General features: G+C 35.0%; 1 protein-coding gene across 1 annotated transcript in view; it reads right to left on the reverse strand.

Annotated features, from left to right (window-relative positions):
* The window catches only part of samd10a (sterile alpha motif domain containing 10a), a 34,684-nt gene that overhangs the window by 16,089 nt on the left and 3,615 nt on the right, over window positions 1-14,980 (reverse strand). The window contains exon 2 of the mRNA XM_056463685.1: window positions 7,772-7,953. Within this exon, the coding sequence (XP_056319660.1) occupies window positions 7,772-7,953 (182 nt within the window). The remainder of the gene's footprint in view (window positions 1-7,771; window positions 7,954-14,980) is intronic.

Genomic DNA, 14,980 nt, shown 5'->3' on the forward strand with positions numbered 1-14,980 from the left:
ATTTTGACAATGTCACAGATTGTGATGAGACAAATGACAACAATAATAATCAATGACACATTATGATTTATCCTAAACAAAGACACATTGCTTCTCCATATTCACAACATGTGTTGTTAACTTATAACATGCACTTCAAACTGCAGTTACTATTACACACTCTTTAGACTATTCTATTGTGTTCAGTAGTGACAAGTTACTAATAATATATTTCTCATATTGTATTGACTTGTGAGATCTATCATTAAGATGTCAACTATTCAGTTTTGACTATGTATTCCAGTTGTGAACAGTACATATTTGTATACCAGTAGTTAATCATTAGATACTACAGTACCACATTTTTGATATTAGTGCCTATTATTACAGTACATACTTAATCATTACATACTAGTATTTGTATTATATTTAGAATACAGTAAAGCGTTTTTTCATTATATTTATTTATACTAGAACTCACTCATTAAACACTTAAAACTATGGGCTGTAGTGGGCATTTCTCTCTGTCTCGCGCTTAACGTAGTTGACCAATCACAACAGACTGGGTCATCGGACCAATCAGTGCAGATTAGCATTGCGCTAAGGAGGGGTTTGGGAACAAATGAATCGCTGAACGAATCATATGGGAGTCGTCGGGATAATTAGGTCAAAATAAATGCATATTATTAGACAACGAAAGTGTTTTTTTGACCTTGCATGCATATCAGACTGTTGTTGGAGACCCCAAAACCAAAATATGACCCTTTTAAAATGCATAAAAGGGGTTCTTTAAACAATCTTTTGAACAACTGATATTTAATGATTAAAGCGATAGTTTAAATTGAAAATGTACTCACTATGCACTCACGCTCAAGTGGTTCCTTTATACGTTTCTTTATTCTGTTGAATACTGAAGAAGATATATTGAAGAAAGCTGAAAACCTTTAATCATTACTTCCATAGTAGGATATAACGGTTACAGGTTTCCAGCTTTTTCAAAATGTCTTATTTTGTGTTTAACAAAAGAAAGAAAGTCAAACCGGTTTGGAACAAGTATTAAGTGATGACAGAATTTTCAGTTTTGGGTGAACTATGCCTTTAAGTCCTAGTATGTACACTGTAAAACCCAGCAGTCAACTTTATCAAATGAAATGAGTGTAGTTAAATTAAAATTGACTAAAAGTTCATTCTACTCATTTGAAAAGAGTTTTGAACTCAGTGTTGAAGGTAATGAGTTAATTAAATAGCTCATTACTTTAACTTAAATGTTCACAGTACTCATATAGATTAGTTTTTTTTTAACTCGAATAGTTTCTAGCTATCGGTTTCCTCAAACGTTTTGAGTTGCCTTAGTTGGTTTAAGTCCTCTTCATTTATCCGGTTTTACTGTACTCAAATTGCTTCTTTTACTGGATTAAGTTGACAGTACTCATAAGGATTAGTTTTTTAACTTTAATGGTTTGTTGCAATCAGTTTCCTTAAATGGTTTGAGTAAGCTTAACTTTTTGTGTTTTACAATGTAATAATACGTCTGAAAAAATGTACTAGTATTTTAGGATATAAAAATATGCACTACATCTTAAAACAGCTTACCATATAGTTTGTAGATTAATGAAAGTGAACATTGCAAATGAATGTGACCAGTAACTGTTAAACTTCCCCAATTTTAATGACCATCATCATTGAATTGCACTCTCTGGCAGAAGATACTGTCTCATATAATAGGGCAAGCTGATGCAATCCTTCTTACTCCACAAAGTCCCTATAGGCAATGGTTCAGAGAGAGTCTATACATTACAGACAGAATCTGTCAGTGTGAGAGGAAGTCACACCACTTGAACGTGTGCTATTAATTATTTACAGCCCGGGTTCCATTCACACAGACCCCCGGAGGATCAGTGCGTGCACAATAAAGGCAAAATACAAACTCTTACTATCAGAAATGGTCCCCAGTACACAAACGCATACATAATAGTCACATTTTTTGACTACAAATAGTCAATAAGGACTGGAGTTTTTTTTTATTTCATCTTTGATCATTCCGAGATGTCACGGCTGTGAGAAACGGCGAGTCTTGGCAAAGTTTATAGATGATAATAACAGTGCTGATGAAAGTGGGGAAAGATTTGAGATAAAAGTGACATGCTTTCTATTTTCTTTTCTTCTTTATGTCTGGGATGAGCACACTGTGTGGTGAGATGTCAGTAAGTCTTTTATGTAGCAAGACACACAAACCTGCATTGTTAAGAAAAACACTAATAAGTGAAGCGGGTTTGAACAAAGCATTTGTGTATGAAGCCATTAGGGGAAAGAGATAAAACAGAGCTGTTTCGCTGTCCTGACAAAAGTAAGAAGAGGCTAAGAAGGTTTACCATTCATTAACAGTGGTTTAAATTAGGGCTAAAAAAAGTACAGGGGTTAGTTAGAATCTCATCAGCTCCTGTTTGGGGTTTTCCGGAGGAATGAATTAACATGGACGTCTGATCATGCCAAGCTTTTGATCATGGATTCACTTTTTGGAAATCAAAGGCAAACAGCCTGAACCTTTGCACTGTGATCCGGTTCAGCAAAATCCAACAAATTTAAACCCAAGTTCAAAAGACTGACCTTATGTCTGCTGTTCCTCTACCAATTACACCAGCAAAAACGCAAGACTTGTGAATCATTTAGAGATTGCATTGGCATTTCAGACTTAAAATGAATGAACGGATAAACATTAATCAATTAATCAGGAAATATATGTGGTTAGTAAAACAATACAATTCATTATTCCAAATTCATGTATTTGCAAAGAATATACTGATCATTTTATGCTTGGTCATTATCTGTTTTTCCTATGTATTTATGTATTAGGGCCAACCCAGGCTCATTCTGATTACGTATTTCTGGAGAGAGCAAAGTATGTCCCAGGAGCTACGTTTTTTGCAGTTTTTGTTTATGCGAATCCACCAGAGGCCACTTTGTGCACTTTTTCAGATCTCAGATTTCTCTCGCGAGTGCCATTCGCACCTGCTGTTCTCACGTAAATCCATCAGAGGCCGCTGTCGACTGACTGTCTACTGACTGAATGACTAACCAATCGACTGACCCACTCTCCCCCTTCCCTAAACATAACCAAAAGTATTTCCAAAAGCACTAATTGACCAGAGCCCATCCACTTCCCAAAACCCAACCGAAGTGTTTTGAAAAGCTATTCAGAAAAAGATAAGCCCCCTGATTTTAACCACATTTTCAGATTTACTCACCTATTCACCCTTTTATTTACTTCTTTGTTTTATTTTTTGACTTCTGTTTTTGTCTTACCTGCTTTTTGGAATCGTTCTTCACTGGACTTGAATCCCGCCATTGTGGTCGACTCCACTCTGAGTCTCAAATCCAACAACGTACGTGTCAAGCTACCAGACAAACTGGTAACAGCGGAAAAGCAGAGGCTCGCAAAATCTGGTAGGCTGAAATCCCAAGGTTATTGTTTTTTCAGTCAGGCTACCAAATTTTATCAACGGCGTATCTGGCAGGCTATCTAGATACCCCGCTGGGCACGGTATAGATAGATTTTGGTAGCCTGACTATAAAAACAATAGCCCCGGGGCTTAAGGCTACCAGATTTTGTGAGCCCTAAGCTGGTAAGCGAGAAAAGGAACGGCATCATACCGCCTGTATAGTTCGTTTTAAAGATGAAATGCAGCCATTTGTAGCTCTGTCTACGTAATTCACGATCTACAGAAATGTACATTGGGCTACATTTTCAGAATGAGCCTATGTTTATTAGGTCACTTGTGTTCAGTAGTCAGTGGTTCAGTAGGTTTCTATTCATTTCAAGAATCCTGAACACTAAATCAGCATATTATAGTGATTTCTGTGTCACCCTGATGACTGAGGTAATTCAGCTTGGCTGCCTCAACATACTATAAATACATTTAATAAACAGGGCCACAATTTATTTGACTAATTCTTCCTATTAACAATCCATTTTCTATTACTTTTAGCTCCTAGTTTGCTGCTTATTAATAATATTAAGCTAATATTTGAGATCATGCAGAATATGTACTTTATAAGTACAAATAAACAGCCCAAATCTTAATAATAGGCAGGTAATCAACCACTTAGTGAGAATTGGTACCTAAACTAAAGTGTTACCAAAAACACTAATCTATTAATCTAAAATTATGAAAGAATTTACACAACACAAAATTACTGTTTCTACTGTATTTTGGATCAAATAAGTGAAGCTTTAATAAACTTTTTTCAAAGCCATTTGTTAAATCATGGCGCCCCAATAACTAAAGCATTATTTTCAAAGAAAAGCGTCTCCTATCAAATGCGCTAGCACCACTTTAATTTAGAAAATTAGTTTAAATCCTCATATTTAATCCACTAGACATAAAATTTCCAATTGAACAGCACAGTGGAGATAAAAAAAACTAATTTAGCACTGGAAAGCGAGAAATGGAAATGACCACAGAACACTGGACCTGCTTTAAGTAATTACTTTTGAATGCTATTAATTAAAGGCAGAACACAAACTCATTAAGATAATATTATCTATCTCAGTTTAACCAAATCAAGTTTGGGTCTAATTAGTATGTACAAAACCTGTCGTAAAAAATCTAAGAGGAGTCTAATTGCGCGGGCGAGACTGACTTTGACCCACAAAGCTCTGCAGACCCGACTAGAGGCACTCGCTTCGTTAATATGCTAATGCAGGAGATCAAATGAAGTTAAAAACACACATTACGACCCATATCTTTACTCTCTGTGGCAGTGCTCAAATCAGCAGCGCTCATGTGACCTGAGGCCCATAAGACTTTAAAAGCCATTCTGAGGAGAGTGGTTTCTCTCTTCTCTACCCGCCGGCCTAACAGCGTCTTACTCATTCTCCACAAACTAAACACGCTTTTAGACAGACGGCTGAAAAGAGAAAGAGAGTGCTTCATTGCCAGATCTCCCTTCTTCCATCTCTTTTAATGCACAGGTTTTCATATAAGTCTGTTTCTGAAAGGCGAGAGATGTTTTCCCGCCATTAATAATGCAACGACAGACGGCCATATACATTATATCTGCAAACAAACTCTCTAATGACACCTTTTAATGACTGCACTATGGAAAATCTGAAATCTTCGGTAGCATTAGTTCTGCTGTATATAATAACTAAAGTTTTTATAGCCTACATCGCCATTTTTCATAGCTGTCAAATAAATTTGCACTGCAAGTAGTAAAGTTACTTATCTATTCATATGATACATGAATATGGTAATCAGTTTTTTTCCCAGCACTGTCTGTTTTCTAGTCTATCTATCTACACTGTAACAATATCTGTTAATTTACAGTTTCTGTATAGAATTGCATTATGGGCTGTTGATCTCTGCTCTGTCAACTTTTTTTTATTACATGGTTTTTGCAGCATAAAAAACAAAACCACACCATCCCAGACAATATATCACTTTAAACTACACTGTAAAACCCAACAGTCAACTTCATCAAATGAACTGAGTGTAGTTAACTCAAAATTTACAGAAAGTTAATTCTATTCATTTGAAAAGAGTTTTGAACTCCGTGTTGAAGGTAATGAGTTAATTAAATCCTGCATTACTTCAACCTAAATGGAGTAAGTTCACAGTACTCATATAGATTCATTTTTTTAACTCAAATGGTTTGTTGCAATCAGTTTCCTCTAACGGTTTGAGTTGCCTTAACTTATTGGGTTTTACAGTACTCAGTTGGTTTGAGTTCTCTTAATTTATTGGATTTTACTGTGCTCAAATTGCTTTGTTTACTCAATTGGATTAAACTCACAGTACTCATTAGGGTTAGTTTTTTTTTTACCTAAATAGTTTGTTGCAATCGGTTTCCTCAAATGGTTTGAGTTACCTTAACATAAATGTCACTTTTTACAACTTTTTTAAGGTTAAAAGTTGTCAGAAAAAGATTAAGGTCTCATAATGCGATTCAAAGAATAAAAAAAAAAAATAATAATTTATGGATGTTTTTTACAGTGTAGTTTTGGTACTAAAATGGTTATCATGATAAAAAATTATTCCATGATTATGTAATTGCTAAAAATACAAATGTAATTTCTGCATTAAATCATTTAAAAATAATTCTACATTAATTAATTAATTTACATTAATTTTTTCAGGCAAGACTACAAAACGTCAATTTAATGTAAATGTAATTTAATCTTTCTGATATAAAAGCTTGAAATTCTACAATAACAATATTTTGCTTAAAATCATTTGTTTTGTTTACATTTCAATTACCAAGATTAATGTAGGCCAGATTAACCCTGGCCTACACTGCAAAAAATGCAGTGTTCCACACAATTAATTCATGCTGTTCCAACACAAATCAATTAAAGGGCACCTTAATCAACTTTTGTAAGCTGTTTGGACAAAACTATCTGTATTTAAAGTGTGTCCACAGTCATATCGGAGTCACAGAAACCCAACAAGTCTCTTTTTTAAAATATCCTGATGTTAAAATAGAACCCAGATCCCAGTGATTTTGAGGCTCATCGCAATGTGACATAGGAGTGCGGTTTTCCCTGCTCACCGAATTGATTCACAGAGGCCATGTTTCTATAAAAACATGCATACGCATGTCCACAGAACATTTTTTTGCAAATACACTGGGATTAAAACATTTGTTACAACTCTCTATGATTTTTATGTTTTAAAACATTTTTAAAACAGAGCGTGTTGTTATAAAGACAGTAAAATCGTTATCTAATTCTTAACCGCTACAATCACCACGACTCCATGGTGTCAGTAAACGCTAATATCTATGTGTATGTGTGTGTACTGCAAATGGTATTTGTGTGAGACTCATCATTTCAGAAAGGCTTGAATAAACTCCACCACAAATACATGAAATAAATTTACTTGGTATTTTTGACTAGTGAGCTGTATTTCAGCTTTATCCAAGTTTGTCACTGTGCTGTTTATCTGACACAATGAGAAGCAGACACACACGTGGGAACGGTGGGTGGGGAGAAACAGCTCATTTGGATTTAAAGCCACAGGCTACAAAAACAGCAACAATGTATTCAGACACCAAAATAGTCAGATTCTGGAGGCTATAATAAATGATCTGATGGGTATTTTGAGCTGAAACTTTACAGACACATTCTGGAGACAGCAAAGGCTTATCTTACATCTTGCAAAATAGTTCAAATAGGTGCCCTTTAAGTTAGGAAATGTAGGTAAATTGAACATAAAACTCAAGAATTGTGGCGTTTCAGTAGCGTAATCCAGTCATCATGGGTTGATCTCTGGGAGCATGTATTGGTTAAATATATGCCTTGAAAATCATGTTCCTAAACCTCTACCAAACACTTTAATGTATATTTTGTGAATTGGGAATACAAAAAAGTATTGGGTAACGTTGTGTTTCAATGATTCTGCATTTTGATTGGTACTGAAGTGGATCCTAAACTTTAGGTCTTAAGGGTTTGGAATGACATTAGTAGATGATGAAAAGAATTATTAATTTTGGGTGAACTATCCCTTTAAGTCATATTAATGAGATGATATAAAAAGGTGATCATCTGAAGCTTATGCAAGGAGGAATTCATAATAAACCACGTGGTTATATTGTTCTTACCGGGCAGCGGTGAGCCCGGGTGCAAGGTCCCTTTCATTGCTGCTAGCAGTTTTAATATTGTTCTTATTATTTAATCACAGTTAGAGGACTGCAAGTCTTTATCATGCTAGAAATGACCTCTAGCTCTGATGATAAGTAAATGTGGGCTAAGTTGTTTCTTTAAGATTATTAAAGATTTCCTTCGCGGTCTCACCTGAAGTCCTTCTGTTCCAGGCTGCTGCAGTAGTTTGACTGTTCGACCGCCTGCAGTTTTGCGGTTGTGCCCTTCATGCCAGGTAAGGTTTCCACCTGCACAACGACTTAACTGGTACTTGAAGTCCTCAGGAAGAGCCCTGTACTCCACCGCAGGGCGACAAAAAGTAAAACTAGAGGCCGCTGCAGTAGAAAAAAAAGAGATTTGGCCTTTATTCACTGATTCAGACACACACATTCAATCCTTCTTATGTTTTTACAAGTACAGCAATCTTTTTTGTCGGTCAGCAGGCTTGTATCAGTGCACTGTGGGAGATCCAGTGTTTGTGACCATCAAAAATGCTGTGGTTACGGGTCAGTTGAAGGACTGAATTTTTCATTAAGGTTTTGGTGGTTACTAGAAGAGTTTAAGGTTTAGGCTTAAGTACAAGTTAAGCCTTAGCAAACAGAAATGTTTGAATGACCCATATCTCCTGAGGCTGACTGGGTGGCCTGGATTCTTCCCAAAATAATACCTAAAGATACTAGTCAGCAAAGTTAATGGAAAAATTATGCATTAGCGTGTCAGAAGACGATAAAACAGCACAGCATTGGTAGCCCGTGGGATAATCTAATGAAAAGCATATGAGTCTCCAGATTTCCAGGAAGGAAAACTTTAAGTGCTGCTAAATACTAAATGCCTTGGAAACATCAGTTCCTGCTGAGCTAGACAAAACTCGGATTTGCAATTCATGATACAGTTAACTGAAAATGTCGTTAATAAAGACTTATTCCTGAGATATTTAGATATTCCTGCTATAAAATATGCATTACATATCATTTAAATTGGGTCATCATTTGCCATATTGTCCAGAAAATAAGTCTTGACTATAAGCCGCACAGTGTCAAAATTGCAATGTTGAATGGAAAACAGATAAGTTGGATTGGTATGCGTGTCACATTTCACAGTTTCATTCAGAAATAAAGTAAAATAGGTTGGCAGGATCCTAACATTTTTACAAACATTGTGAAGATGTCTTTATTTAGGTCTTCTTATGCCAAATAAATCCGATAAATTTTATTATTCATAGTAGAAAAGGGAATGGAAAATGTAAGTATACAACAAACAGTCACAGCTGGTTGCAGAAAGTGAGAGTAGATCCAAGATCTATTTGCAGCAGTCCCATTTATTTACAAGAACTCAAAAACAAAGCACACTGAAGTCCACAAGAAAAAAACAAGCAGAGCACAGTTGAAAACGGACAAACTGATTAGAAACAAAGGCACTAAAAATAAGATATTATCAACAAGTAAATCAGCCACAGGTGTGCAACATAATCAGTAACCATGGAAACAAATGAAAATAAAAAAAACCTGTATTACAGAAAATCCAGTACATATTAAATACTCACTCATGTCATTTTGTTGAACACTTTTTTTTGTATTTTTAGTATTTAAAAAAAAAATACTTTAGTGTTGTTTTCGGGCCTCACTGTTGTTTGTTCCAAAATTGTCCCCAAAAATATTTCCTAAAAGGTGAATATCAATATTAAATCTAGAAATTAAACATCTGTCATCATGTATTAAGATTTCCTCATCTAAAAAAACACTCGGTTGTGTGTGTTGCTTATTATGACCTATAGTTACATTTCAAAGTGATGAACCCTCTAGTGTGGCATTTGTCATCATAAAATTACATATGAGTGGTGGTACCAATCAAATTGCAGGTTAGTTTTAGTGGAATGTGTAGTTCTTAGTACTGTGTACTTTCTTAGATGGCCCCTTACTCACAATTTTATCTTTTACTAGTACACGTAACGTACTTTTATGCATTTGGCAGAGGCTTTGGAACACAATTTAAAGTTTATTCAAGATGGACATTTCAGCAGTGCTTGTATTCCTTAAAATCATACCTATTACAGCCCCTGTCTTGATCTATTATTTATTTCTGTTTTTCCGTTGTGTTTATTTGTGCTTTCACTCCCCGTCGCTTTAGCTTTCCCCACTTTCCTTAGTTAGTTCCCTCGGTTGTTTATTGTCTCCACCCCCTTGTTATCTAATTTACTCATTATCCATTTGTCTGATTCATATATATACCCTCTTGTGTTAGCCCTTGGTGTCAGTTGTTTTAAGTCACCCCTGAGATGTCTGCCTTTGTTGGTTTCTTTGGGTTTGAAGTGTTTGAATAAGCTAATTGTTTGGCTGCATTTAGATTCTGCTACTCATCACTCAACCTGCTACAAGCCAGACGTGACAATACCCTTCATTGTTGCACTAATATAATGCAGTGTTCAACCAATCAAGCTACACAGAGCTCAAATTGTTAGGCTGATGAAAGAGCACAATGAACTGTCTTGCAACAGGGGAACTATTCTAACATCTTATCGGTCATATTTAAAATTAAAATTCAAAAGCTGAACAAAAGAATAAAAGTGCTCCAAGTTTGGAACAGCGCAAGCATTTTCACTTTTAGTAAACTACAATACCTGACAAAAGTCTTGTCATCGATCACAGTTGTAAGAGCAGCAAATAATAACTTGACTTCTAGTTGATCATTTGGAAAAGTGGCAGAAGGTAGATTTTTCTGATGGATCATCTGTTGAACTTCCAATCATCACAAATGCTGCAGAAAACCTATTGGAACCCGCATGGACCCAAGATTCTCACATAAATCAGTCAAGTTTGATAAAGGAAAAATCATGGTTTGGGGTTACATTCAGTATGGGGGCGTGTGAGAGATCTGCAGAGGGGATGGCAACATCAACAGCCTGAGGTATCAAGACATTTGTGCTGCCCATTACATTACAAACCACAGGAGAGGGCAAAGCGCTCCTTCACATAATTCAGCCTCCACATCAAAGTTCCTGAAAGCAAAGAAGATCAAGGTGCTTCAGGATTGGCCAGCCCAGTCTTCAGACATGAACATTATTGAGCATGTCTCGGGTAAGATGAAGAAGGAGGCATTGAAGATGAATGCAAAGAATCTTGATGAATTCTGGGAGTCCTGCAAGAATGCTTTCTTTTCCATTCCAGATGACTTTATTAATAAGTTATTTGAGTCATTGCAGAGATGAATAGACGTCATTCAAGCTCATGAGTCATACACAATATTAAATTCTTTTTCCACTGCACCATGACTTTATATTCTATACTGTACTTTATTTCTGTTACGTGACAAGACTTTGTCTAAGCAAAGTCAGACCTTACTGTCTTAATTAAATGATTAAAAATCAAGGCATGATCATATTTTATTTCGGTAAAATAAACGTAATCTAGAGGCCTTCACCTTTCATATAAGCCACTTCTGATACCAAATATTCAACTAGAAGTCAAGTTATTATTTGTTGTTCCGAAAACTTGGATAGGCGTCAAGACTTTTGTCAGGTAGTGTAAATAGAAAAAATATTTTTTAATTAACAGTTTCTGTATTCACAAGTGTTTTGGGTTTATATACATGTACATATATATTATAGACATATACTTGTGAATTGCATTATATTGGACCTTGATTTTTGCTCTGTCGACTTTTGATGTTGAAAATTCAACTCTACAGTTTAAGGTCAAAGTGACTTTTCTTGACATTTTAGTAGTTTAAAACCACAATACAGTGTATAATAAATAATATACAGAGAAATAAGTATGCAAAATAACCTAAAATGTACTGGCAGCTTATTACAAGGTATTTGTAGTGTAATATACACCAACCCAGACAATATATCACTTTAAATCACTGTTAGAAATGTTAATAAAAGTCAGTTTTTGAGCTTGTCAAGGTTACAAGTTGTTGGAAGACAGATCAAGGTCCCATAATTCAATTTAAAAGAACAAATAAACCAGGAAAAAACTAATAATCACAAAATACGGAAAACTGCTAATTTACAGATATATATATATATTTTTTTACAGGGCACCCCTTTAACACTAAATAACAAAAGAGTGAATACATATATAATCAGGTGTCAGAATGTGGAAATAAAATGTGCATATTTCTAAAAGCAATAGAGCAGACCATCAAGGCACAGTTTCGCTTGGTTGATGACTGTAAATGAGGCGGTGGGCAGCCTAAGCAGATTTTCTCCCACAAGCTGCGAGAGGCCAGTGCATTAACAGACAGAGACAGATACAGTGTGTGTATGTGCTCATTAAAACCTCACGCTTCTAATCACTACCTTAGCCTTGGCACAAACGAGTACAATCAGTCATCTCTGTGCATGTGTGCTGGTATCTGTGTATGTGTGTGTGTGTGTGTGTGTGCGTGTGCAAGTGTTTATGAGTGGGAAAGGCTCTAAGTTTGTATGTGTGTTGGAAGGTGGAGGCCTGGATGAGATAAAAGGGACGTCTTTTGCTCTCATTCCCTGCAGCCTCACAGGCGGCTACAAAGGCCGTCCTCATCAAGAGTGCATGGGGGATGCCTGCCTGTATGAACGCATTTGGGATGGAGTCACAGATGAACACAGGCTTTCATCACGGAGCCTCTGAAGCAGACATTAGAGAGATGTCGCGCTGCTGTGGCTGGAGGGTGAAAACACGTCATGGCCTGTTAGTACTGGACAGATGTTTGCTCTTATTTTCTATATTCGAGCACAAAAAGATGTGCCCCTTAATCAAAAAAGAGTTTCTCCTCCTAAAACCTCAAGCTTGACCCTCAAAGCGGAAAAGAAAAGTCTATAGGCTGCTGAGATTATTACATTTCCCCTACCGTTTAAATGATTCAGGTTGGTACGCTTTTAATGGTTTTACTTTAAGCTTCTTATTCTCACTAAGGCTGCATTGATTTAATGAAAAGTGCAGTAATAACAGCTATATTGAATGCAATTTAAAGTAACTGTTTTATGTTTAAGTGTATTTAAAAATCTAACTGATTGCTTTGATGGAAAAAGTAAGTTTTAGCAGCCATTACACCAGAGGCGACTGTAGGATTTTCATTTTAGGAGGCTCAGCTCCTTATAAGGTAAAAAAAAAAAAAGTAAATAAAATAAATAAATTATATATATATATATATATATATATATATATATATATATATATATATATATATATATATATATATATATATATATATATATATATATATATATATAAGCCTAATATTACATTTATAAATAAAAATTCAATAGTAATACACTTAAAAAATGTTTGTTTAATATTGTAGGGTTGTATACTAGTATTGCATTGCACTGTATTACATAGACAGGCACAGCCATTTGAGTTCTGAGTAAGCCAAATAGGCTCCACAAACCTGTTTACTGTAGTAAAAACCACTTTATATAATCAAGTGCATTTTTTGTTTCCATGTATTAAATAAATAAACTGCCACTTTTCTAATTAAATGGCACACATATAAATATACAATTAAACTTACAGGCTAATTCACATATTTCACGATCTGATTGATAATAATAAATAAGAAGTTTTTTTTTTTTTTAAATACTAGACAACACTCAGTCAGTGACTCAGTGACAGTTTAAACGAGTACATTCTGTAAGTGGTTCTGTCACTGTGTTTAATCCTTTCTGTGTAAGACTGTATGGTATAGTTAATGCCACATGAACTGTAAAGTGTTTAATATTGGTAGTTCATTTTGAAATAAAAATAGTGAAATGTTCGTTAAGAGTTACAGGAAACAGCTGTGCTGATGAGGTGCTCCTCCGTGACATTGGGATTCAGGTGATACAATGTTATCTATATCAAAGAACTGCAAATAAGCAGATACTATAACAATTTATCTATAAACACACACCTCGTTCTCTCGCTGTCCACAACTGTGGTTTGCTGATCAAATGAAAAACAAAAGACGGAGAGGAGCCGAATTCTGCCGCCGTTTTCAAATTTAAAGGGGACTGAGGTGATAATTAAGTGTACAGTTTATGAGCTAATCCCAAAAGTTTTAGGGGGGCTGAGTAGCTACAGCCCCCTTAAAATAGGTCTAGCAATGCCCACGCATTACACCATTAGTATCACAATCCTTTAGAAATCATTCTAAAATACTGATTTAGTAACATTCTTCATATTACTAATGTTATAATATTTTTGCAGAAACTGTGATACATTTATTTCAGCATGAACAGCGTCTATTTGAAATACATTTTTATTACATTATAAATGTCTTTCTTTACTGTCACTTAATGTGCCCTTGCTGAATAGAAGTATTCATTTCTTTAAACAGGGTATATGCATGAATCCTAAAGGTAATTTCAATACATTTTTAAGACTTTTTAAAGACCTTCTCAGACTATTTTGAGACCTCATCACCACTTCAAGTTCTAATCAGTATCAAAAATTTAACTTAATAAACAATTGTTAATAAACAGTTGTTAATAAACATTTGTAGTTAAATCAATGGAGCACAACCATGCAACAGAACTCAGATAAGCTTGGAAGAAACAAAGTTTGAAAAAAGAAATTACTTTTTTTCAGCGACAGGTTTCAGACACTGTTTAAATTCGTTTAAACTTTCACTGTTTAAACTTTCTCCAACTAGAATACGCAAATTTACATTTTCCCATTTTGCCGTCTGTTTCGCTCTATGGTTTCGCTACATGTGGAGATCGTCACATCACCTTCCCGTGTTTGTCGCAAATTACGTGACATCACATGGACAGAGAAGATTGGCTGGATGCGGCCCAAACCAATCATGTAGATCGAGCATGCCGTTGTTAATATTAGGAGGAAAATAAATATATTTATGCATTTTTGGAGTCAAACACTTTGGGCAACGCTTGAACAAAATTTTAAAATGTTATTAAGACTTAATAATATTTAAGACCCCGCGGACACCCTGTTTAAAAAACAAAACTACTATTAAAAAAACTTGACATAAATAAAAAAGTATATTATTTTTGTATCAAAAAGCATCTCTATATGTTCAGGGTAGTAACCAATTTAGATAATAATTAATGGATGAATACTTATATTAGGGCTGCTCAATTATGGTAATATTTAAAACGATATATAGTTTTTCCTTCCTGCAAGTAAGGTTGCTATTGCGCCTTCAACATTACATGATTCTTAATACTGAAGCAAAATAGGACAAAGTAAAACAATACTAATAAAAAGTTCTCACGATTATGGAAAGAGGAAAATAAAGTAGAATAAAAATATGAAAGAAACTGTGCTTTAAGCATCTTCACTGTAAGAAAATAACTCAATTTGTTTCATATTAAAGCTACAAAAGTCAAGAGCAGTGAGTGATGTTGTCCTTGTCTTTTGTTGTTTGATTAATAATGATTGA

This window comes from Danio aesculapii, chromosome 8, assembly GCF_903798145.1.
Source record: "Danio aesculapii chromosome 8, fDanAes4.1, whole genome shotgun sequence".
Lineage (NCBI taxonomy): Eukaryota > Metazoa > Chordata > Actinopteri > Cypriniformes > Danionidae > Danio > Danio aesculapii.